Consider the following 24,419-nt stretch of genomic DNA (forward strand, 5'->3'; position numbering starts at 1 on the left):
ATACTGCTCAGTCACGTAGTATATTCCCAGCCACATAGTATATTGCCCAGCCACATAGTATATTGCCCAGCCACATAGTATTTTGCCCAGCTACATAGTATATTGCCCAGCCACATAGTATATTGCCCAGCCACATAGTATATTGCCCAGCCACGTAGTATACAGCACAGAGCCACGTAGTATATAGCCCAGCCACGTAGTATACAGCACAGAGCCACGTAGTATACTACTGTTTTGCCACGACCAATCAGCGACTTGTATTTCCATGGCAGACAGAAGCTGCGACCAATGAATATCCATGACAGACAGACAGACGGAAGTGACCCTTAGACAATTATATAGTAGATATACACAGTATATACACCTATTCTACGTGTATACATGTAGTGTATCTTTTCTATTCTAACCTGTCAGTGTGATTTTCCATATACTGTAGCCGCATATGATTTTCAAGGGACACCGATGCGTAAAAAGCAGACAGTACTCGCATGGTGCAAGTGCTGTGCAAGTTTTTTCTCGCACCCATTGACTTCTATTGCGGGATGTGATCCGAGCTGGAAAAAAACCACCATCATAGATTAACATTGATCCGAATTCAATCTGATTAATTATCAGATTGAATTTGTCCGATTTCATGGCACGTGGGCGTGAGCCCTTACACAGGTTCTAGTGACAGGGGTGTGCTGCAATACCAGATGTAGCCCATACACAAAGGTGGCGCTGATGGTGCAAAAAAACTGCCTTTTTAGTAATCCACCATAACCCCCTAGTGAAGATGTGAGGGGGAGCCATTTGTTCAGGAGCAAGGCCGGACTCAGAGAAGACCCCCTGACAACACCCAGCGTCATGCAGTACTCAGGCTCACCAGCTTGTAGATGGTGGCGGTGTACTCCCCGTCCTTGATCTGCAGGCCGGCCATTCCCGATGGGATGTCACTATACTCTCAGAGTAATCCCCGATCTTCTCTACCAGATCCCAGTAACCAAGGCCGCTCACACAGCTGCCTAGCAACCAACCGGAAGCCGAGCCCAGTAACCACGCCTCCCTAGTGATAGTGACGCTGATTCGCCAATTCAGCAGGTTTTTTTTTTTCCTGCCTCTGAACACAATAAACTTTATTGGTAGCGAGCAGTGCTGGTGACCGGCGGCCGCTGCTGATAGGAGACCGTTACCTGCTCCCTGGCAACCAAACAGTAAGTGCGCGGCTCTGTGTCAGTGGCTGACGGGCAGCGGTATGGGGGAGGGGAAGGACTGGGCGCAGCGTGCAGGGTGCAGGGGAGTGCAGGGTACAGGGGAGTGCGGGCTCCTGACAGACGCTCCGGGCTGTGTCTCCAGGTCTCACATCAGTGTCAGTCAGAGCGGGTCCATGAGAGAGCGGAGGAACTGCGCAGACTCGGCCCGGGCTCTCCTACTACTTCTCATCTTGTTCTCTCGTCTTCCTTCTCTTTCTCTGCCCTCCTCTTTGTCTGTTTTATATCCCCCTTTTCCCTTCTCTCATCTCATCTATCATCTTGTTCCCTCTCTATCCCCTTCTCTCCCTCCCTCTCTCCTATTCCCTTCTCTTTCTCTTTGAAAAGCCGGTGTAGCTGGGGTTTTGGTTCGAGGGGAGCTAAACTTCTGTGTGGCCCCTAACCAGGTAACCTTGATTACAACTCGGTGACGCGCCCTAATAATGGATGAGAACCTCAGCAGATGACCGCGCTGTTACTGAAGATAATCTCTATATAAAGACCACTATCGATATTACTGCCATATGGTCAGTGGTAGATACCAGCCCTACAGAACATATAACAGATCACTGCACAGTTACAGATAATGACTTACCTCTGACGTCCTTTCTGATGGAATCGTTCATTTTTCCCGTCTTTTCCATCTGCCCCAGACTGACATGACAACTTCTTCCTGGACTCGTCTGCAGATAATACAACAAAGACACATTTCACTTCTCACATTCCAGCCCCATCACCATCTATCTCCAACCTGCACAAACTCCTCATCCTGCTGATACCCCAATACTGAGCCGCTGCTGCCGTATGTGTCTCTATTACTGCACCTGATACCCCAATACTGAGCCTCTGCTGCCCTGTGTTTCGCTATTACTGCACCTGATACCCCAATACTGAGCCTCTGCTGCCCTGTGTTTCGCTATTACTGCACCTGATACCCCAATACTGAGCCTCTGCTGCCCTGTGTTTCGCTATTACTGCACCTGATACCCCAATACTGAGCCGCTGCTGCCGTATGTGACCCTATTACTGCCCCTGATACCCCAATACTGAGCCGCTGCTGCCCTGTGTTTCGCTATTACTGCACCTGATACCCCAATACTGAGCCGCTGCTGCCGTATGTGACCCTATTACTGCACCTGATACCCCAATACTGAGCCGCTGCTGCCGTATGTGACCCTATTACTGCCCCTGATACCCCAATACTGAGCCGCTGCTGCCCTGTGTTTCGCTATTACTGCACCTGATACCCCAATACTGAGCCGCTGCTGCCGTATGTGACCCTATTACTGCCCCTGATACCCCAATACTGAGCCGCTGCTGCCCTGTGTTTCGCTATTACTGCACCTGATACCCCAATACTGAGCCGCTGCTGCCGTATGTGTCCCTATTACCGCACCTGATACCCCAATACTGAGCTGCTGCTGCCATATGTGTCCCTATTACTGCCCCTGATACCCCAATACTGAGCCGCTGCTGCCGTATGTGTCCCTATTACTGCCCCTGATACCCCAATACTGAGCTGCTGCTGCCATATGTGTCCCTATTACTGCCCCTGATACCCCAATACTGAGCCGCTGCTGCCGTATGTGACCCTATTACTCCACCTGATACCCCAATAGTGAGCCGCTGCTGCCGTATGTGTCCCTATTACTGCACCTGATACCCCAATACTGAGCCGCTGCTGCCGTATATGACCCTATTACTGCCCCTGATACCCTAATACTGAGCCGCTGCTGCCGTATGTGTCCCTATTACTGCACCTGCTGTGTGGTTGTCTGTGCCCTCTAAATTATAAAGCACCCCTCTATAATATAGTAATGCTGGGCGCAAGTGCCCTAGGAAACAGTGCCTATATTTTGCCCCCTAGAAAGTAATATTGCCCTGTGTGCCCCTTTGATAGCCACAGTAACTTGAGTTCCCCTATAACAATAAGTGCCCACTTTACATTTAATAATGCCCTGAGTCTCCCCCCTGTACAGCTCCCCTATACACAGTATGTTGCTCTCTTATACACAGTATAATGGCCCTTCACTGTATACTACCACCCACACAGTATACTGACCCCTTAGTAGCCTCCAAACTGATGGCTACAACACTGTATGATGGCCCTTTCACTGTAATCCCCACACTGTATGATGACCCTCTAGATAGCCTCAATATAGTAAAATGCACCAGATAGTCCTCAATATAGTATAATGCACTCCCCATAGACCTACTCTATACTGTATAATGCACCCCCCATAGGCAGACTCTATAGCACAAGGCAGCACCCCATAGGCAGACCCTGTAGTATAAAGCAGCGCCCGCATAGGCAGACCCTGTAGTATAAGGCAGCACTCCATAGGCAGACCCTGTAGTATAAGGTAGCACCCCCATAGGTAGACCCTGTAGTATATTGTAGCACCCCATAGGTAGACCCTGTAGTATAAGGCAGCACCCTCATAGGCAGACCCTGTAGTATAAGACAGTACCCCTATAGGCAGACCCTATAGTATAAGACAGTACCCCTATAGGCAGACCCTGTAGTATAAGACAGGACCCCTATAGGCAGACCCTGTAGTATAAGACAGTACCCCTATAGGCAGACCCTGTAGTATAAGACAGTACCCCTATAGGCAGACCCTGTAGTATAAGACAGGACCCCTATAGGCAGACCATGACGGGGTGATGGGGAAAGGAGCGCAGCGCTCCTTCCCTCATCATTGCGGTCAGCTGTATCAGCTAAATGCTGGTACAGCTGACCTTGCGATGACAGGCGGGCCCCCCCCCCCGCCTTCTCAGGGGCCCCATGGCGGCAGAGCAGGGAGATCGATTCTCCCTGCTCTGCCGCAGAAGGTAACTGTATCGGCGCGCTGATAGCTCCGGGTGGACCCCCTCTGAGCACCGGGCCCTGGGCGCCCGCACCCCCGGTAGCTGCGCTACTGGCAGGCATGGTATTGTATGTGTGACTGACCTGCCCTTACATTGATTAGTGGCGGCCATGTTCAGTATTTTACATCAGTATTTGTAAGCCAAAACCAGGAGTGGGTAAAGAATACAGACGTGCTGACGTGTTTCTATTATACTTTTCCTCTATTTGTTCCACTCCTGATTTTGGCTTACAAATGCTGATGTAAAATACTGATAAAATGCTGAAGGTGTGAATGTGGCCCGAATCGTACATAGCTTTCAGATCATTTGGTCAGCTGTGGGTCCAGGACCTGTTCTATTGGTAGGTCATTAATATCAGAACAATGGGGTCTCCTACCCAACACCCCCACTGATCAGTTGTTATCTTTTTTTACAGTGTGCATTTATTGTACAAAATAATAACATACATATATAAATTTTGTATCATCATATTTGTACAAACCTACAGAAAGGACTGGGAAATCATTATTATGTTTGTGCAGCACAATTAATAGCATTGAATTTAAAGCCTGACACCAGAAAAAAATGATATTAACCTGCAGCTATGGGGTTAATTACAGGTTAAGGCCACATGTACACATTGAGTATGTGATGAGTATTTTACATCAGTATTTGTAAGCCAAAACCAGGAGTGGAACGGTCAGAGGGAAAGTATAATAGAAACACGTCACCACTTCTGCATTTATCACCCACTCCTGGTTTTGGCTTACAGATACTGGGGTAAAAAACTCACCAAATACTGAACGTGTGCATGTGGCCTAATGATGTTATTAACCTGCATGTAGCTGAACTCTGCAGGGAGAAAATGAGCTTTATTCTCCCCCGGCAGCATCCGGCTTCAGTCATGGGGAGGCGCCGGTGCTGTTTCAGTCACGGCTCTGAGTATACAAAGTGGCGGCTATAACCGTGCCCCCGGCCCTGACTGACACTGGCATTGGGGCTGGGGGCGCAGTAACAGCCGCTGCTCAGTAATCTCAGAGCGGTGACTGAACCTGCATCGGAGCCGCCCCATAACTAAAGCCAGATGCTGCCGGGGGAATAAAGATCATTTTCTCCCCGCAGCGTTTCTTCTAAGTGCAGAGGCCGGGCAGGTTAGTAACGTTATTAACCTGCAGATTAGCCCCATCTCTGCAGGTTAACGTTTTTTCTGATGACAGGTTCCGTGTAAAATGCAAAAAAAAAGTGACAACGGTTCATATTTGTTTATACAAGAGTTAATAAAAGCTTAAGTTAATGTATCTGTTTCCCAAAGTGATCCCACTGACCATTACAACTCATCCTGGGGAAAAAAAAACAAGACTTATGTTTCCCCCCAAAAAATATGGTTTCTGGAACATGACAAAAGACACGTAAAGGAAAAATGTATGGTTGGAAAGCTGAAAACTGGCTGTAACACCAAGGGATGGAAAGGCTATTCATTTTCCTGCCAGAGGATTTAGTATTAGTATTAGAAAGGGGGTGCCCTGTCTTTCCTGATCGGGACCCCTGAATCTGGCCTTCAGTATACAATGACCCATAATAGCTGTTGACAGTCTACCGGTATATAACATTGCACAATAATTTGATATTGCTCATGTTTATTTTGTGTTTTCCTTTTTCTTTGTTTTTTTTTTTTTTTTTTTTCTATTTTTCTCATTCTTTTTATTTTTCTTCAGAAAGCTCTGAGATGGGGAGTTAGCAGAAATCCCAAGAGCTCCCGACATACCACGATGGGAACAGCATCCTCCCTGGTGAGCCCTGGAGAGGTGATCGAGGACACTTATGGTGGTGGAGGAGGAGAAGCTTGTGAGATTCCTGTAGAAGTGAAGCCCAAGGCACGGCTTCTCCGCAGTTCTTTTAGACGAGGTCCCAGGGTTATCGGAGCCAGTTTTAAATCCACGGCATCAGTGGATCTGGAATACGCTGCTGAGTATGAACGACTGAAGAAGGAGTATGAGATATTTAGGGTGAGCAAGAATAATGAGATTGCTTCCATGCAGAAGAAAGAGGTGAAGTTGGATGAGGAGAATAAACGGCTGAGAGCAGAGTTACAGGTGTGTAAGGAAAGGCTTATATATATGGTACATGATACTGTACTGGGATTTCCTGCTGATCTATGTAGTTACAGGGGTTATCCATTACTCAGACAACCCCTTGTCAATCCCTATGTTTCCCCTTGTAAAATAATAACTGCTGTACTCACCTTCTATTCTGTACCAGCAGTGTTAACACTGACTCTCCCGGGGATGGCGTGACGTTTTTATGTTACGCGATGCCTGGGGCTAATCAGTTGTGCTTCACTCTCCTCTTATATGGACGTAATTAGCTTTTAGAGGAAGTGAGAGCTGCAGCCATCACTTCCTCTGGATGTATGAGATTTGTCCCAAGGTGGGGAGAGTGAAACCAGCACTGATTGAAACCAGCAGGGATTGTGTGACATAATAAATCCCCAGGGGAGCCAGTGTCATAACCGCTGGAACAGCGCCGGCATCGGAGGTGAGTGTAAGTGTTATTATTTTACTGGGGGTAAACATAGAGAGTCATAAGGGGCTGTCCGAGTAGTGGGAATTCCTTTAACGTGAAACATTCCGTGAAGCAATCCAGAGTCTAGAATCATGATTGCAAATATGTGAACTGCTGGTAACGTGATCACCTTCTCAGGCTGGGAATACAGCGGAATCATGACAGTGTGCGCATTGTACATGTCACTCTATGACTGTAGCTATTTAGAGACCCGAAAAACCCTTTAAAACTGACACTTTTTGCTCGGTAGAATTTTCTGTGCAATCAACTTCCATGAGTATTTTTCCCTAGAGGGGTGTATTTGCATAAGTGTTCAACCTAGAAAATTATGCATTGTTTCAATGAAGATTTTATGTTAAAAATATATATTTTTTAATGTTTTCATATTGAAAGCAGTTAGTTTAAAATAAGTATCATGTTTATTCTGTAAGTGGTTTCCGCTAAGAACTCACTCGCTCGTTATAGTTTTAAATTGCCACAAATTGATTGCAAAACAGAAAGCTTGCTTTTTCCTTAAATGGATTTGCCCTGGAGAACCTCGGCGGGCGCCCCAGCATCTTTATATGAACATAACCTAACAGTGTTGCAATTCTCTATTCTCCGTGTCAGTTTCGGTCCCTGAAGTTAGATCTGACCAATAATAAAGTGAAATGACAAAATTAGAATACCCCTTTATTACACTGAGGCTTACATATGTAAGGTCCATTTGAAATGACAAATTAATTAACATTCATTATCAAACATGTTTGTTTTGTTGAATTTAATTGCCAGGTTTTTGCTATCCAATCTGATTGCATAATGGTGTAGGGATAGAGACCTTGATTCTAGCGATGTGTCACTTACTGGGCTGCTTGGTGTAGTTTTAAGAATTTCCTACTGCCAAAACTGTGTTTTATCACTGAAAGGATTAGGAAACTGGCAGCAATGTAGTCCTCAAGTTCTGTCTATCCTTGCTCTTCATCACTGATTGACAGCTTTCTGTCCACTTTGTGCATAGGCAAAAAGCTGTCAATCAATGGTGCAGCTTGGTAGACAGAGCTCCTCAATGAGAGGGCTAGCAGAGTTGCAGCAGATAAAATAGTTTATCAAAACTACAGCAAGAAGCCCTTTAAATGATCCAGTGCTGCAATAAGGGTCTCTGTTATGCTGCTCTCAGAAAAACCTGGTGACAAATTCCCTTTAAGGGCTCATGCTCATCTGCATTAAAAAACGAACAAGTGCAGTCCGATAAAAAATTGCATTGCTCCCTGACTAATGTTAGTCACTGATTCACTGCTCATCTGTGATCATTTATATATTTTAATTTTTAGCTTGGATTGGACTGAGAAAAAAATCTCAGCATGCTGTGAGTGGCCTCGTATGTCAGGAGACTCGCCAATGCAAGTCAAGAATGGGTGCGAGATAAAAATCACTCACAGACTATGCATGTGCCTTCCGATATTTTTTTTTTTTTTACTAGCCATTTTCTAGAAAACCTGACATTTTATCTGCTGAGTACAGTAAATGCATAGCTTGACAAGTCAGAAAAGAATAGATACCGTATATACTCGAGTATAAGCCGACCCCCCCCTAATTTTGCCACAAAAAACTGGGAAAACGTATTGACTCGAGTATAAGCCTAGGGTGGAAAATGCAGCAGCTACCGGTGAATTTCAAAATTAAAAATAGATGCTCCATACTGTTCATTATGGCCCCATAGATGCTCCACATAAAGCTGTGCCACATATAATGCTCTGCACCGTTCATTATGGCCCCATAGATGCTCCACATAAAACTGTGCCACATATAATGCTCTGCACCGTTCATTATGGCCCCATAGATGCTCCACATAAAGCTGTGCCATATATACAATGCTCTGCACCGTTGCCCCATAGCTGTGCCATATATATAATGCTCTGCACCGTTGCCCCATAGCTGTGCCATATATATAATGCTCTGCACCATTGCCCCATAGCTGTGCCATATAGTGCTCTGCACCGTTGCCCCATAGCTGTGCCATATATATAATGCTCTGCACCGTTGCCCCATAGCTGTGCCATATAGTGCTCTGCACCGTTGCCCCATAGCTGTGCCATATAGTGCTCTGCACCGTTGCCCCATAGCTATGCCATATATATAATGCTCTGCACCGTTGCCCCATAGCTGTGCCATATAGTGCTCTGCACCGTTGCCCCATAGCTATGCCATAAATATAATGCTCTGCACCGTTGCCCCATAGCTGTGCCATATAGTGCTCTGCACTGTTGCCCCATAGCTGTGCCATATAGTGCTCTGCACTGTTGCCCCATAGCTGTGCCATATAGTGCTCTGCACCGTTGCCCCATAGCTATGCCATAAATATAATGCTCTGCACCGTTGCCCCATAGCTGTGCCATATAGTGCTCTGCACCGTTGCCCCATAGCTCTGCCATATAGTGCTCTGCACCGTTGCCCCATAGATGCTCCACATAAAGCTGTGCCATTGCTGCTGCTGCAATAAAAAAAAAAACACATACTCACCTCTCTTGCTGCAGCTCCTCACGTCCCGTCCCGGCGTCTCTCCGCACTGACTGATCAGGCAGAGGGCGGCGCGCACACTATATGCGTCATCGCGCCCTCTGAGCTGCACAGTCAATGCAGAGAGAGAGACCCCGGGAAGACAGAGCGGCGCCCGGCGTGTGGAACGAGGGAAGGTAAATATGACATACTTACCTGCTCCCGGCGTCCCGCTCCTTCCCCCAGACAGCTGGTCTTCGGTGCCGCAGCCTCTTCCTCTATCAGCGGTCACCGGCACCGCTTCATTAGAGAAATGAATAGGCGGCTCCGCCCCTATGGGAGGTGGAGCAGCCTATTCATTTCTCTAATGAGCGGTTCCACGTGACCGCTCAGGGGAAGAGCTGCAGCACCCGGAGACCGTGGGACGGGCAGGGGGAGCGACAGGAACGCCGGAACTAGGTGAGTATATGACAGTCCTCACCCGCCGACCCCACCACCGATCATGACTCGAGTATAAGCCGAGAGGGGCACTTTCAGCCCAAAAATTTGGGCTGAAAATCTCGGCTTATACTCGAGTATATACGGTATATACATAGAATAGATATAAATATCACTGACATTTTTTCTAATTAGTGCAGTGCATGTGTGGTTTAATGTTCATGTATTTAGCTAATAATTCAATATTTTTTTTTTAAAAATGGCATAAGATCAGCCACAATTTTGTTAACCATCTGAGGGAAAGCCGACAGCTGGGGGCTTAGCCTGGGAAGGGAGCAATACACATGCTGCTTCCCAAGCTAATAATTTCAGCTCACGGCTGTCTACTTGGCCTTTAGTGGTTTTTAACCCCTTAATCCCATATGACGTACTATACCGTCGAGGTGGGGTGGGCCTTAATTCCCACCGACGGGATAGTACGTCATATGCGATCGGCCGCACTCACGGGGGGAACAGCTGACATCCGGCACTATGTGCCAGGAGCGGTCACGGACCGCCCCCGGCACAATAACCCCCGACACACTGCGATCAAAAATGATCGTAGTGTTCCGGCGGTACAGGCAAGCATCCCTGCGGGCTTCCCTGAGACCCTCGGAGCAACGCAATGTGATTGTTTTGCTCCGAGCGTCTCTTACCTCCTATCCCTGCAGGCCCCAGATCCAAAATGGCCGTGGGGCTGCATCCGAGTACTGCAGGGACTACTTCTGGGTCCAGAGCAGGCGCTGGTAAGCCTGCAGCTCTGTAAGTCAGATCGCTGATCTGACAGAGTGCTGTGCAAACTGTCAGATCAGCGATCTGTGATGTCCCCCCCTGGGACAAAGTAAAAAAGTTAAAAAAAAAAAAAAAAAAAAAAGAGGCAAAAAACAACACTTTATTATCATACCGCTGAACAAAAAGTGGAATAACACGCGATCAAAAAAAGGATATAAATAACCATGATACCGCTGAAAACGTCATCTTTTCCCACAAAAAACGAGCCGCCATACAGCATCATAAGCAAAAAAATAAAAAAGTTCTAATCCTCAGAATAAAGCGATGCCAAAATAATTATTTTTTCTATAAAATAGCTTTTATCGTATAAAAGTGCCAAAACATAAAAAAATGATATAAATGAGATATCGCTGTAATCGTACTGACCCGAAGAATAAAACTGCTTTATCAATTTTACCAAACGTGGAACAGTATAAACGCCTCCCCCAAAAGAAGTTCATGAATAGCTGGTTTTTGGTCACTCTGCCTCACAAAACTTGGAATAAAAGGCGATCAAAAACTGTCATGTGTCCGAAAATGTTACCAATAAAAATGTCAACTCGTCCCGCAAAAAACGAGACCTCACATGACTCTGTGGGCCAAAATATGGAAAAATTATAGGTCTCAAAATGTGGAGACGCAAAAACTTTTTTGCTATAAAAAGCGTCTTTTAGTGTGTGACAGCTGCCAATCATAAAAATCCGCTATAAAAAATGCTATAAAAGTAAATCAAACCCCCCTTCATCACCCCCTTAGTTAGGGAAAAATAATAAAATAAAAAAAATGTATTTATTTCCATTTTCCCGTTAGGGTTAGGGTTAGGGCTAGGGTTAGGGTTGGAGCTTAAGTTAGGGTTAGGGTTGGGGCTAAAGTTAGGGTTAGGGTTTGGATTACATTTACGGTTGGGATTAGAGTTAGGGGTGTGTCAGGGTTAGGGGTGTGGATAGGGTTACCTTTGGGATTAGGGTTAGGGGTGTGTTTGGATTAGGGTTTCAGGTAGAATTGGGGAGTTTCCACTGTTCAGGAACATCAGGGGCTCTCCAAACGTGACATGGCGTCCGATCTCAATTCCAGCCAATTCTGCGTTGAAAAAGTAAAACAGTGCTCCTTCCCTTCCGAGCTCTACCATGCACCCAAACAGTGGTTCCCCCCCACATATGGGGTATCAGCGTACTCAGGACAAATTGGACAACAACTTTTGGGGTCCAAGTTCTCTTGTTATCCTTGGGAAAATAAAAATTTTGGGGGGCTAAACATTTTTGTGGGAAAAAAAGATTTTTTATTTTCACGGCTCTGCATTGTAAACTGTAGTGAAACACTTGGGGGTTCAAAGTTCTCACAACACATCTAGATAAGTTCCTTGGGAGGTCTAGTTTCCAATATGAGGTCACTTGTGGGGGGTTTCTACTGTTTGGGTCAGGGTGGATTTGATTTAAATCTAACTGATTTAAATCACGATTTAAATCACTAGTCAGTAAGGCTTGATTTAAATCAGTGATTTAAATCAAAGTTTCTACCTAAACTAGTTCTTGCTACTTTAACATGCAAGTAGATGAAGATTTTTAGAATCATTTTTTATATTACTTTTTTCTCCCCAGTTTAATGGGTTAATCATTCATATTTGGACACCGCTGTTCTGTTGTACTTAGGAAGGAGAAAAATAATCCTGACCTTAATAACAATTTAAATAGATTTATTCAACTGAAACAATAACAACATTACAGCATAAGTTATTTGCTTAAACAAACATCCATGTTTGTTAACTAATTTGGCTAAACAAAATATATATATATATTTTAAGAAACTTAGACTGTCAGCCCAGCCGACACATGAAAAACTTAAATACTACTGTCCCTGCTGTCCTCTGTAGCTCACTTGTCGTCATCTTCATCATCATCTTTTTCTTTGTTCCTATTCATAATCTGGAAAAGAAAAACAAGCTTTCCTGCTTTATTGGGTCCCAACCGATTTCTCAATTTAGAATGAATGAGTCCAAAGGAAGAGAATATTCTTTCAAAGCCTGCAGAAGAAGCTACTGCTGTTAAAAGTGAAATCATTACTTGAACAGTCTCTAAATCCAAGCGCTTAAGTGACTTCCACCAGTTTACTGGTGTGACCTTCCTTAAAATATCTTCAGCAAACATATATTTCTTGAATGGTTCCCCCTTAGCTCTGAAGTTTATTATAGTTGGCATTAAAGATGGATGATTGCTGGATACCCATGTCATAGCTAACTCCTCTTCCTCAGCACTTAGGTTTTGACCCTGATATTGGATATTGACAATATTTGCCAAAAAATGAGCTGGAGTCAGTGCTTGTCCCATTCGTTTGTTTACTGCTTGTAATTTAATTCTGTCCATGTGTAGTTCTGTTTTTAAGTGTTCACTCAGTTCCTTCCAAATTTCAACAGCATCCGCAATAAAACAGCTATTTTTCTGTATTTTGTTTAAAGCTTGAGAGATGGGTTTCAGGAAGCTCAGCATATGTTCAACATTTCTCTTAAGCCCAATGTTGAGGATTTTGGCCGTGACAGTGCCATCTATTTTATCTCGATTTTCTTCACAAAGTGTCATCAGAATAGGCCAGTTTTTGATATACTGCTCAAAACAGTCCACCACAGAGTTCCATCTAACATCTTGTGGGAGCGTTAGCTTGGTTCCACCCATCCTTTTCAGAGCTGCTGCAGCAAAATGATTATTACGGAAGTATTTAGCAATTTCAACAACATTAGCCTTTATTTCTGGAACACTTAAGTCTTTGGCTAAGAGGTGCAGCAAATGAGCACTGCAACCATATGTTATTAGCAGCTTTGTATTCCCTCCCTGCTCTTCTAAATCTCTTCTCATCTTGGATACGTTTGCAGCATTGTCAGTGACCAAACTGCGTACTAGACATTTGAATTTTTGTTCACATGTCGTTATAGCTTTTACTGCCACTTCTTGTAAGTATTCTGCTGTGTGTGCATTTCCTGACGTATCAGTTGTTTGTGCAAGGAAGACTTTACCTTCTTCTGTTGTTCTACAAGCACATACAATAGGATCATTGTGGACATTACTCCACCCATCAATACTTAGGTTAACAATTTTACCCTCCAGAGCTGTTGCACATTGCTCCATTTCTCTGTCATACACTTGATCCAGCAGTTTCCCTGCAACATCAGCTCTGCTGGGTGGACTGTATCCTGGTCTCAGTGACTGAACCATATTAATGAAATGTGGGTTCTCAGTCAGACGGAAAGAAGAGTTCGTTGCATAAATAAACTGGGCAATTTTTTCATCAATCAACTCTTTTTTTCTAATCTGCTAGTTCTTATCACAAACCTATCTATGGTGGTTCCAGGAGGTAAAGGTTTTTTCTTCCTTTTGGGTGATGGTGATATGTTGCTGTGGGTGTCTGATGATGATGTTGCTGCTAATGAAGCACTATCCTGGATGGATAACTCTGAAACTGTAGAACAGGATGATGGTGATCTTGGAGGTGGATAGTTTCCAGAATCCATGAATTCCCCTAAACAAAAAAAGTCAGTGCTGTTATTTTATTGTTTATACAATTTCTGCTTATTGTACACAACACATCACTGCCCCTGCCCCAAAAGGAATATTTGTTTTTCTTCATAACTGTACCAAATGACAGTAACATGCAGTAATAATAAGAAATATAATTTTTCTCACACATGACAGTTCAGTCTTTAGAAATAGGATTCAATAAAAATGTTTACCAACCTGAAGATCCTGCCTGTTCAGAAGTGTTTCTTTGGTCATCTTCATCACCGCACTTGATGCTGCCTCATTCGCGCCACCAGGCCTTGCATCTCTTTCTTGCATCGTTTGCATTTTGCACGCATGCCTGCCTTACCGATAGGTGAAGGAGCTTCATTAAAATATTCCCAAACTGGGTCTCTTTTACGGCCTGCTGCCATTATAAGGAAAGAATGTAATAAACCTCAGATCGTACACACAAACAGATCCAGACTTGTCTGTCTGTGGCTATGCTGCAGTATTGTGCTCAAAGTTTCACTTTCATTTTCTTGTCTGCTTGCCCTTCCTCCTCCTCACACTTAGATTCACATTCTTCTTGTGTTGTGCAGATCTACTCCACTCCAAACAATCAGAAACATATTGTCTAACTTCTTGGACTTGGCACTGAAGGGGTTGATTCTGTATTCATAGGTTTGTAGAACAATAGGATTAAGGTCTTTTTCTCAACTCTGTTCATGTTGTAACATTTTTGCCGTGAAGAAGAGGCTGGGACCTCTGCGGAGTCAAATTCAGTTTTGAGAACTGCGTAAGTAAAGCGAGCGTCTGTGATAATATAGGAGAGAAACTGCCCACTAATCCTACAGAAACCTCTGGAAGAGCATGGCATTGTGAATGTTACACATATACAGCCTTTATTCTACTGAGGTAAACAACTCAGCTTTATCTCATGATGGAAGAACCTTTGGATGGTAAAATATTTTCCTCAAAAAGCAGTTTATTGAAAAAAATCCGATTTAAATAAAAAAAATCCGATTTTTTTTTTTTTTTTTTTTTTTTTTTTAAAAAAACATTGATTTTTATCCACCCTGGTTTGGGTACATCAGGGGCTCTGCAAATGCAACGTGACGCCTGCAGACCAATCCATCTAAGTCTGCATTCCAAATGGCGCTCCTTCCCTTCCGAGCTCTGCCATGCGCCCAAACAGTGGTTCCCCCCCCCCCCCCACATATGGGGTATCAGCGTACTCAGGACAAATTGGACAACAACTTTTGGGGTCCAATTTATCCTGTTACCCTTGGGAAAATACAAAACTGGGGGCTAAAAAAATCATTTTTGTGAAAGAAAAAAAAAAAAAAAAAAATTTTTATTTTCTCGCCTCTGCGTTATAAACTGTAGTGAAACACTTGGGGGGTTCAAAGCTCTCAAAACACATCTAGATAAGTGCCTTAGGGGGTCTACTTTCCAAAATGGTGTCACTTGTGGGGGGTTTCAATGTTTAGGCTCATCAGGGGCTCTCCAAACGCGACATGGTGTCCCATCTCAATTCCAGTCAATTTTGCATTGAAAAGTCAAATGGCGCTCCTTCCCTTCCGAGCTCTGCCATGCGCCCAAACAGTCGTTTACCCTCACATATGGGGTATCAGCGTACTCAGGACAAATTGCACAACAACTTTTGGGGTCCAATTTCTTCTCTTACCCTTGGGAAAATAAAACATTGGGGGCGAAAAGATCATTTTTGGGAAAATATATGATTTTTTATTTTTACGGCTCTGCATTATAAACTTCTGTGAAGCACTTGGTGGGTCAAAGTGCTCACCACACATCTAGATAAGTCTACTTTCCAAAATGGTGTCACTTGTGGGGGGTTTCAATGTTTAGGCACATCAGGGGCTCTCCAAACGCAACATGGCGTCCCATCTCAATTCCAGTCAATTTTGCATTGAAAAGTAAAATGGCGCTCCTTTCTTTCGAGCTCTGCCATGCGCCCAAACAGTGGTTTACCCCCACATATGGGGTATCGGGGTACTCAGGACAAATTGTACAACAACTTTTGGGGTCCATTTTCTCCTGTTACCCTTGGTAAAATAAAACAAATTGGAGCTGAAATAAATTTTGTGTGAAAAAAAAGTTAAATGTTCATTTTTATTTAAACATTCCAAAAATTCTTGTGAAACACATGAAGGGTTAATAAACTTCTTGAATGTGGTTATGAGCACCTTGAGGGGTGCAGTTTTTAGAATGGTGTCACACTTGGTTATTTTCTATCATATAGACCCCTCAAAATGACTTCAAATGAGATGTGGTCCCTAAAAAAAAAAAATGGTGTTGTAAAAATGAGAAAATGCTGGTCAACTTTTAACCCTTAACTCCCTAACAAAAAAAAATTTGGTCCAAAATTGTGCTGATGTAAAGTAGACATGTGGGAAATGTTACTTATTAAGTATTTTGCGTGACATCTCTCTGTGATTTAAGGGCATAAAAATTCAAAGTTGGAAAATTGCGAAATTGCGAAAACCTGTAGGAGAAAATGCACTCAACTATAGGTTCCCAACTTCAGATCAAGATCTCATGTACAACCCTAAATGTGTTTCCCAATATTCGTTCATTTTGAAAGCTCATTTCTGATTCTCCAGCTGAATAATTTATAATATATTACAATTTGTGGAAAATATTCTGATTTATTTATTTCAGATCTAATTTGAGTTCATTAACTAAAATCTTGTTTCTGTTGTTTTAGTTCTGTACTTTTTACACCTTGTGCAAAGATAGTTCTATAGGAAGACACAATGAATTTGCACCAAATGACACTGTCTTACTGTATCAGGCTCTGCAGAAGACGTACCAGAAGATCCTACGAGAGAAGGAGGGTGCGGTGGAAGCTAAATACCAGGCGATGGAGAGAGCTGCTACCTTTGAACATGACAGGGATAAAGTGAAAAGACAGTTTAAGGCGAGTCGTAGTCGGCTGCAGAAGCTACTTACCGTATATACTCGAGTATAAGCCGACCCGAGTATAAGCCGACCCCCCCTAATTTTGCCACAAAAAACTGGGAAACTTATTGACTCGAGTATAAGCCTAGGGGGGAAAATGCAGCAGCTACCGGTAAATGTCAAAAGTAATAATAGATACCAATAAAAGTAAAATTAATTGAGACATCAGTAGGTTAAGTGTCTTTGAATATCCATATTGAATCAGGAGCCCCATATAATGCTCCATAAAGTTTATGATGGCCCCATAAGATGCTACATATTAAAATATGCCCCATATAATCCTGCATAAAGGTTAATAATGGCCCCATAAGATGCTCCATACAGACATTTGCCCCATATAGTGCTGCACAAACCTTGATTATGGCCCCATAAGATGCTCCATACAGACATTTGTCCCATATAATGCTCCACAAACGTTAATTATGGCCCCATAAGATGCTCCATAAAGATATTTGCCCCATATAGTGCTGCACAAACGGTATGGCCCCATAAGATGCTCCATACAGACACTTGCCCCATTTGCTGTTGCTGCGATAAAAAAAAAAAAAATCACATACTCACCTCCTCTCCGTCGCTCAGGCCCCCGGCACTTTCAATATTCACCTGACTTCGTTCCGGCACCGCTCCATTTTCAGCGTTTTCTGCACTGACATTCAGGCAGAGGGCGTGCACTAACCACGTCACCGCGCCCTCTGACCTGAGTGTCACTGCAGAAGACGCTGAAGACGGAGCGGCGCCGGAACGAGGAGCAGGTAAATATCGCGCAGCGCTCCCCCTCCCCATTATACTCGCCTGCTTCTGGCGCGGTGCAGTCCCTGCTTCCCCGGGGCCGCAGCTTCTTCCTGTATTGAGCGGTTACCGTTACCGCTCATTACAGTAATGAATATGCGGCTCCACACCTATGAGAGGTGGAGCCGCATATTCATTACTGTAATGAGCGGTACCATGTGACCGCTCACTACAGGAAGAAGCTGCGGCGCCGGGAAAGCAGGGATCGCGCCAGGAGCAGGTGAGTATAATTAGACAGCCCCCGCTCCCCCTCCCCTGCCGACCCCTGGGTATGACTCGAGTATAAGCCGAGAGGGGGACTTTCAGCCCAAAAAAATGGGCTGAAAATCTTGGCTTATACTCGAGTATATACGGTAACTTATTTCATATAAAGGGGTTGTCCATCTCTTAGGACATTTTCCGCTTTCGTACATGAATTTGGAGCTAAAATGTATTTTTACAATTGGGTCCCAAATATTGCCCCCTTTTGCTTTTATAAGCTGTTTGCTTCTCTGCTCATTCAACTTTGGTGTGATGTGTGTGCATAAATCAGCTGAGAGGAGAAAAAAAGGGATTACGTTTTGACAAGCACAACTATGATAGATGATATGTATAATTTTATTATTGAGTCATGAGTAAGACTGCCTAGTGCAGTAGAAACGTATCAACCATGTAGTTTTTCCTTTGTATGCACTATTTTCTTTTGAAAAAGAAAAGGAAAATCCAGTTCTGTTGAGCCAGACTCCTATTTTCCTTGATGTGAGGCCAGGGCGAGGCCGGTGTCTGAGCCCCAGGTGGATGAGCATAGAGCAACTGGGTGAATCTGGAATTAAGTATTTATAATTTTATTACTGTGTTTTTTGGACTAGGAGACGCCCTTTTTCACAAAAAATGTATTGGGGAAAATAGAGGTGCTTCTTATAGTCGGAATATACTTACAAGTAGTGTGGTGGTAGCAGGAGTCGGGCGATTCTGCTGCTGTCCGACGCTGCAGGGCGATGATTACATTCCCTTCCCATGCTGGAGCGGTGGCCTCTGGGAAATCCCATCGCAGGCTGGTTTGGCTGTGCTCTGTGGTGCGGGGGCTCTGCCGGCATTTTGTGAAATCCTGGAGCCCCCCGCACATCCATTACTGTGATGTGGTGGCCTCCGGGGGTGGCGTATGCTCAGATTGATATTCCCGGCAACGAGATCTCGTCCCGAGATCTTTGGAGACGAGATCTCAATCTGAGCATGTGTCACCCTCGATGGCCATTTTCCCAGAGGCCACCGCATCGCAGTAATGGATGTGTGTGGGACTCCGGGCTTTCACAAAATGCCAGCGGAGCCCCCCGCACCACAGAGCGCCACCAAACCTGCCACACCAGCCTGGGATGGGATTTCCCGGAGGCCACCGCATCACAGCAACGGATGTGCGGGGGCTCTGGGCTTTCAGAAAATGTCAGTGGAGCAACCTCTCCAGGAGCACCGCCGAACCTGCCACACCAGTCTGGGATGGGAGTCATATCGCTGAACCACCGAACACCCCCTGTGACCTCGCTCAACCAGCGCTGCCAATTCCCCTCCCCCCCTTCCCGGTAAGCTGAATTCGGACTGTAAAACAGACCCCATTTGACACATTAGGTTTTTTTTTACCCTATGGGGTGTGTCTTATGGTCCGGTGCATCTTATGCATCTTATAGTCCGAAAAATACGGTAAGTAGAAAACACTGTATTTTCAATAAAAATAATTTAAAAAATAACAATTATCCCCACAATGCATGAGATCTTGTAGAAAAAAAACCACTAGGATATATGGGAGCAGTATAGTAACTAAATAATACCAAACAATGGTATTCTCCACACAGTAAAAACAGATATTAGTGATGAGTGAACATGCTGGGATAAGGTGTTATCTGAGCATGCTTGGGGGTTAACCAAGGGACTTCGGTGTGCTCTAATAATATATGCAAGTCATCGCGGCTGCATGTCTTACAACTATTTGACAGCCGCAACACGTGCAGAGGTTTCCATTTTGTTAGCTGCGAGACATGCAGACAACAAGACTAAGTCCTGTATTCAAGGTGTAAGCTGTAGGTGAAGCTGCTATATGGCAGCGATACGCGTGGGACGTATCCCCACTAATATTACATTGCCTGACACATTGCATTCCATATTCTAGAACTCCACTTACTCCCAGTACTCCATGCATTTTTTCAGAGAGGCAATTATTGGCATTATGTGCCTTGCCTGAATTTACACCTTGCATATAGGACCTAGTCTTTTTCATACTCCATAGATAGATATTATTATCTAATATATAATTGTCAATCGGCTCTGTCACAGCTTCCGGCAATTGTGTCGCTACCACAATCCACCGCACCGGAAGTAGCCGACCGCCATATTGGATGGGTATTCCAATACGGCACCCGCTGATGGTATCGGGCCATCGCGCAGTACCACCAGCGGGTAATATCATACTCACCTGCTCCCGGTGCGTCTCTGCTTGTCGCTGCTTCTCCGGCGCTGGCTGCTTCTTCCTGTGTTCAGCGGTATGATGTGACCGCTGAACATAGGAAGAAGCTGCCGGCGCCTGGAGACCATCTATCAGTGAGAAGCAGGGACCGCGTCGGGAGCAGGTGAGCATAACGGGGGAGGGTGAGCATTCCGATATTCACCTGTCCCCATTCCACCGCAACGCACCGCTCCGTCTTCCGCGTCCTCTGCCTGTGACGTTCAGGTCAGAGGGCGCGATGACCTGTTTAGTGTGCGCGCCACCCTCTGCCTGAACAAGCAGTCACTGCAGAGGACGCGGAAGACAGAGCGGTGCCCGGCGGTGGAACCGGGACAGATGAATATCGCAAGTGCCGGAGGCCTGCTCAGGACAAGAGGTGAGCATGTCTGTGTTTTTTTTGTTTTTTTTTAAATCGCAGCAGCAGCATATGGGGTAAATGTTTTTATGGAGCATCTTATGGGGCCATAATCAACCTTTATGCAGCATTATATGGGGCAAATGCTTCTATGGAGCATCTTATGGGGCCCATCATGAACTTTATGGAGCATTATATGGGGCATATTTTGTATGGAGCATCGCTTGGGGACGAGAGCTTCTCAGTGCTGCAAAGCCTGCCCCCATCGGAACGTCACCACCCTTCCGATGCGATAGCCTCATCTAGTATGTTATATTTGGTTATGTCTCTTATAGCAATGTGTTACTGGTGATTATATGCTCTATTTGGGTACATCACTTACAATACTTTGTGGCCAGGGATCATATGCCCGTTTACTCTGTCGCCTCATTGGGGGACACAGGACCATGGGTGTTATGCTGCTGTCCACTAGGAGGCGACACTATGCATAATCTGAAAAAGATTAACTGTGGCTCCTCCTGTGCAGTATACACCCCTGGACGGCACCAGCCTTCTCCAGTTTTTGCTTAGTGTCGCAAAGGAGGCACACCTAAAGATTTTTACTCCGTTTTACTCCGTTTCCCGACGGGATTACAGATGAAGAAAAGAGGGTCTCCTGTGAGACCCCCAGCTTGGCTCCTTCCTCGGCCCCCTATTATGGGGTGCCCAGTTGAAGTTGAGATGGCTATTCCCCATGCTGCTCCTTCCCCAGCCCCTCGGGTGTTGGTTCGAAGTCGAGACCCCCCTCCTTCCCCAATTCCTTTTGGTTTCTGGGTTGAGGTCGAGGCGAGGATAAAGGCCCCTGAAGGTGTGACAAAAGCACCCTCCCTATCCCCCTCTGGGGGTATTAGGTTGAGACACCTCAGGTAGGGCCTGTACAGGCAGCATCCTGCAGCTCCCAGCAATGGGCCAGCACACTGCGCCTGCATCCAGGGACCCCAGCCCAGCTGCGGGCTCCTGTTGGGGCCGGGGGGAGTGCAGGCAGGCATGGCACATACAGACACAGGGCTCCCTGCGTCCCTGTCTCTGCGGCAGCACCAGCTCTATACTGCCTCAGGGGGACTCCAGCCGGGCTCCCCCTTCCGCTTATAGCCCCACCGCCATCCTGCCTTCAAATCCGGAGGGGTCCGGTTCAGATCCGACCCCCTCCCGGACTTTCGCGCCGGCCTGGAGCCCTTCTGGGCCTCAGGCATCTAATTTAGGCCCCGGCTTCGGCCTAGCTGAAGCAGCAGCCTCCTCTCCGCCCCCCGGCCCGCCCCCCGGATGACAAATATGACACTCTACAGTGTCATACAAGGGGCGGATCGAGACAGAAAGGGCGGGTTTTTTATAGCCTTGCCGCCTTTTTCCAGCTCTCCGCCCCCTTCTCCTCCTCTCTCCTCTGTCTCTACAGCCATTTTCGGCTGCAGATTAACCCTGCATCTCCCGGTCTGCAGGACCAGGACCAGGCAGCCAGTCTCCGGGGGGCACAGGACTGTGGATTTTCGGCGCTGGACCTAGGGGTACACTGGTGGGGTAAGATCACAGCTGGGTTATCTTACTCAGCTGTGAATCCATATTACCTATAAGGCTCCCCTGTAGGTTCTCTACCCCTGTAAGGTCCATCTGCTGGCAGCACTTCTGCACTCTGTGCACTATGCCGGGCTCAAGGTCTAAGAGAACCAGGCAGAACTGCTATTATGCATTCTGCACAGCCTGCGGGATCGCTCTCCCCAGTAGTAGCACGTACCCGCATTGTCAGAACTGTATACAAACTACTGTGTCACAACCTCAAGAAGCCCCTGCCAATGCCTCGGTGTCTAATGCCACACCGGAATGGGCTACTCAGATATCGCAATCTATGACGCAGTCTATAGATAACCTAACTTCCACATTGCTTCAGGCTCTGCAGGGTCATGCCCCGGCTATGACCGTTACCCAGAAAAGGGAGAGCTTGACTCAGGAACAAGATGACCCTGGCACATCCACGTCTAGGTCACGACGCAAGCGGATCCATAGATCAAGTCCATCTGCGTCATCCCATAGCACACGGTCATCCCCCTCTAGGGAGAGACACCGTTGCTCCAGGTCATCCAGACCGTCCCATTCCAGGGACAGACAATGCAGATCTCCGCAATCCCCAACCAGAGAAGGCCTCCTCCCCAGCTCACCCAGCAGGGGACGCCTCAGTGATACACAGGATTCGGAAGGCATCTGCGACTCTGACTCAGACAGAGAAACGGAGGGGTCCCTGATCCCAATCCCTCCTAGCAATACAGCGCTAGTTGAGGACATAATATCGTCCATCCATCGGGTGCTGGACATTTCTGATCCGCCACCAGAGGCCCCAGAACATCAGATTTCCTTTGAAGGACCTCTGAAGCCGCCTAAGGTTTTCTCTAACCACCCAGAGTTTAAGGCGATCCTTAAAAAACAGCTCTCACAGCCTGAGAAAAAATTCGCTAATCGCAAATATCTGGAGGCGAGGTACCCCTTCCCACAGAAGGACACCAAGGAATGGACAGATCCACCTGAAGTGGATCCCCCAGTCTCCAGGCTAGCAGCACAGACCCTCCTTTCACTGCCAGATAGCTCAACCCTAAGGGACGCAGCAGACCGGCAGGTAGAACGCATGGCTCGTTCAATTTTCGAGGCAGCAGGGGCATCCCTGGCTCCCGCGTTCGCCTCAGTTTGGGCTGCCAAGGCCATCCTGGCCTGGGCAAACAATTTACAAGCCTTCCAAGCATCCGCTCCTGAACTGTCGGACCAAGCGGTTCAAATTGCTGTTGTAGCAGATTACATGCTCCATGCAGCTCTGGATTCAGCAAGGGGAGTCGCGGGGATAGCATCAAACGCCATCACGATTCGGCGTATCCTCTGGCTGCGGGAATGGAAAGCGGACGCAGCCTCAAAGAAGTCCCTCACGCACCTCCCCTACCTCAGTGGGAGACTTTTCGGTGAACAGTTGGACACTATGATATCCAACGCCACAGGGGGTAAGAGTACTTCTCTTCCCCAACTGAAACCTAAACGCACTTACAAGAAGCGTAACCAAACTCGATTCCGATCCTTTCGGAATTCCTCCGGCTGGTCCGTCTCACGTCCAGTACAAAATCGTAACCGTTCCCCACGCAGGGACAACTCACGATCGACGCAAAGGTCGGACAAGACCTGGCAGTCAAAAGCAGGCCAGTCTAAGCCCAGAGGAGGAAAATCTCAGACTTTCTCCTCCTCATGACTCACGGACTCCGGAAGACACCACACCAGTAGGCGGCCGACTTTTGCTCTTTCATCAAGTCTGGCTGCCTATTACAGAAGACAGGTGGGTCACGGAACTAGTGTCTTCCGGATACAAAATAGACTTCACCTCCAACCCACCGGACCGGTTCTTCCTCTCTGTCCCCCCAAAACCGCCAGCCAAGGCTCGAGCCTACCACCAAGCGGTCTCCTCGCTTTGTCAATCAGGAGTCATAGTACCGGTACCCACGACCGACCGCTTCCGAGGGTTCTACTCCAATCTGTTCGTAGTTCCCAAGAAAGGAGGCAGCGTACGGCCCATACTAGACCTAAAACAGCTCAACAAATATGTACGGGTCCGTCATTTCCGCATGGAGTCCCTTCGGTCCATCATTGCGTCCATGGAGAAGGGAGAATATCTCGCCTCCATAGACATACAAGACGCATACCTGCATATACCCATTGCACCTGCCCATCAGAGGTTTCTCAGGTTCGCAATAGGCCAGGACCACTACCAATTCGTGGCTCTCCCCTTTGGACTCGCCACGGCTCCCAGAGTGTTCACCAAGGTCATGGCAGCCACCATGGACGTCCTGCACTCCAGAGGCATAGTAGTCGTTCCATACCTGGACGATCTACTCATCAAGGCTCCCACCTTCAAAGACTGCGAGCTCAGCATCTCAATCACAACCGATACTCTCAGTCGCATGGGC

At 46.3% G+C, this 24,419-nt stretch overlaps 2 protein-coding genes across 5 annotated transcripts in view; one reads left to right on the forward strand and one right to left on the reverse strand.

Moving 5' to 3' along the window:
* LOC143782010 (intraflagellar transport protein 70A) overlaps positions 1-1,047 on the reverse strand; it is an 80,394-nt gene extending 79,347 nt beyond the window's left edge. For both annotated transcript variants that reach the window (XM_077269052.1, XM_077269051.1), the window contains exon 1: positions 866-1,047. In XM_077269052.1, coding sequence (XP_077125167.1) covers positions 866-919 — 54 coding nt within the window. In that variant the 5' untranslated portion in view covers positions 920-1,047. The remainder of the gene's footprint in view (positions 1-865) is intronic.
* A 71-nt stretch (positions 1,048-1,118) lies between these two features.
* NPHP3 (nephrocystin 3) overlaps positions 1,119-24,419 on the forward strand; it is a 132,542-nt gene continuing 109,241 nt past the window's right edge. Inside the window, exons 1-3 of one of the 3 annotated variants that reach the window (XM_077269047.1) lie at positions 1,119-1,193; positions 5,795-6,172; positions 16,668-16,793. In XM_077269047.1, the coding sequence (XP_077125162.1) occupies positions 5,849-6,172; positions 16,668-16,793 (450 nt within the window). In that variant the 5' untranslated portion in view covers positions 1,119-1,193; positions 5,795-5,848. Of the gene's footprint in view, positions 1,194-1,504; positions 1,637-5,794; positions 6,173-16,667; positions 16,794-24,419 lie in introns of those variants that run through there. The other 2 variants (XM_077269050.1, XM_077269048.1) reach the window with 2 other exon arrangements.

Source organism: Ranitomeya variabilis, chromosome 6 (genome assembly GCF_051348905.1).
Source record: "Ranitomeya variabilis isolate aRanVar5 chromosome 6, aRanVar5.hap1, whole genome shotgun sequence".
NCBI classification, from domain to species: domain Eukaryota; kingdom Metazoa; phylum Chordata; class Amphibia; order Anura; family Dendrobatidae; genus Ranitomeya; species Ranitomeya variabilis.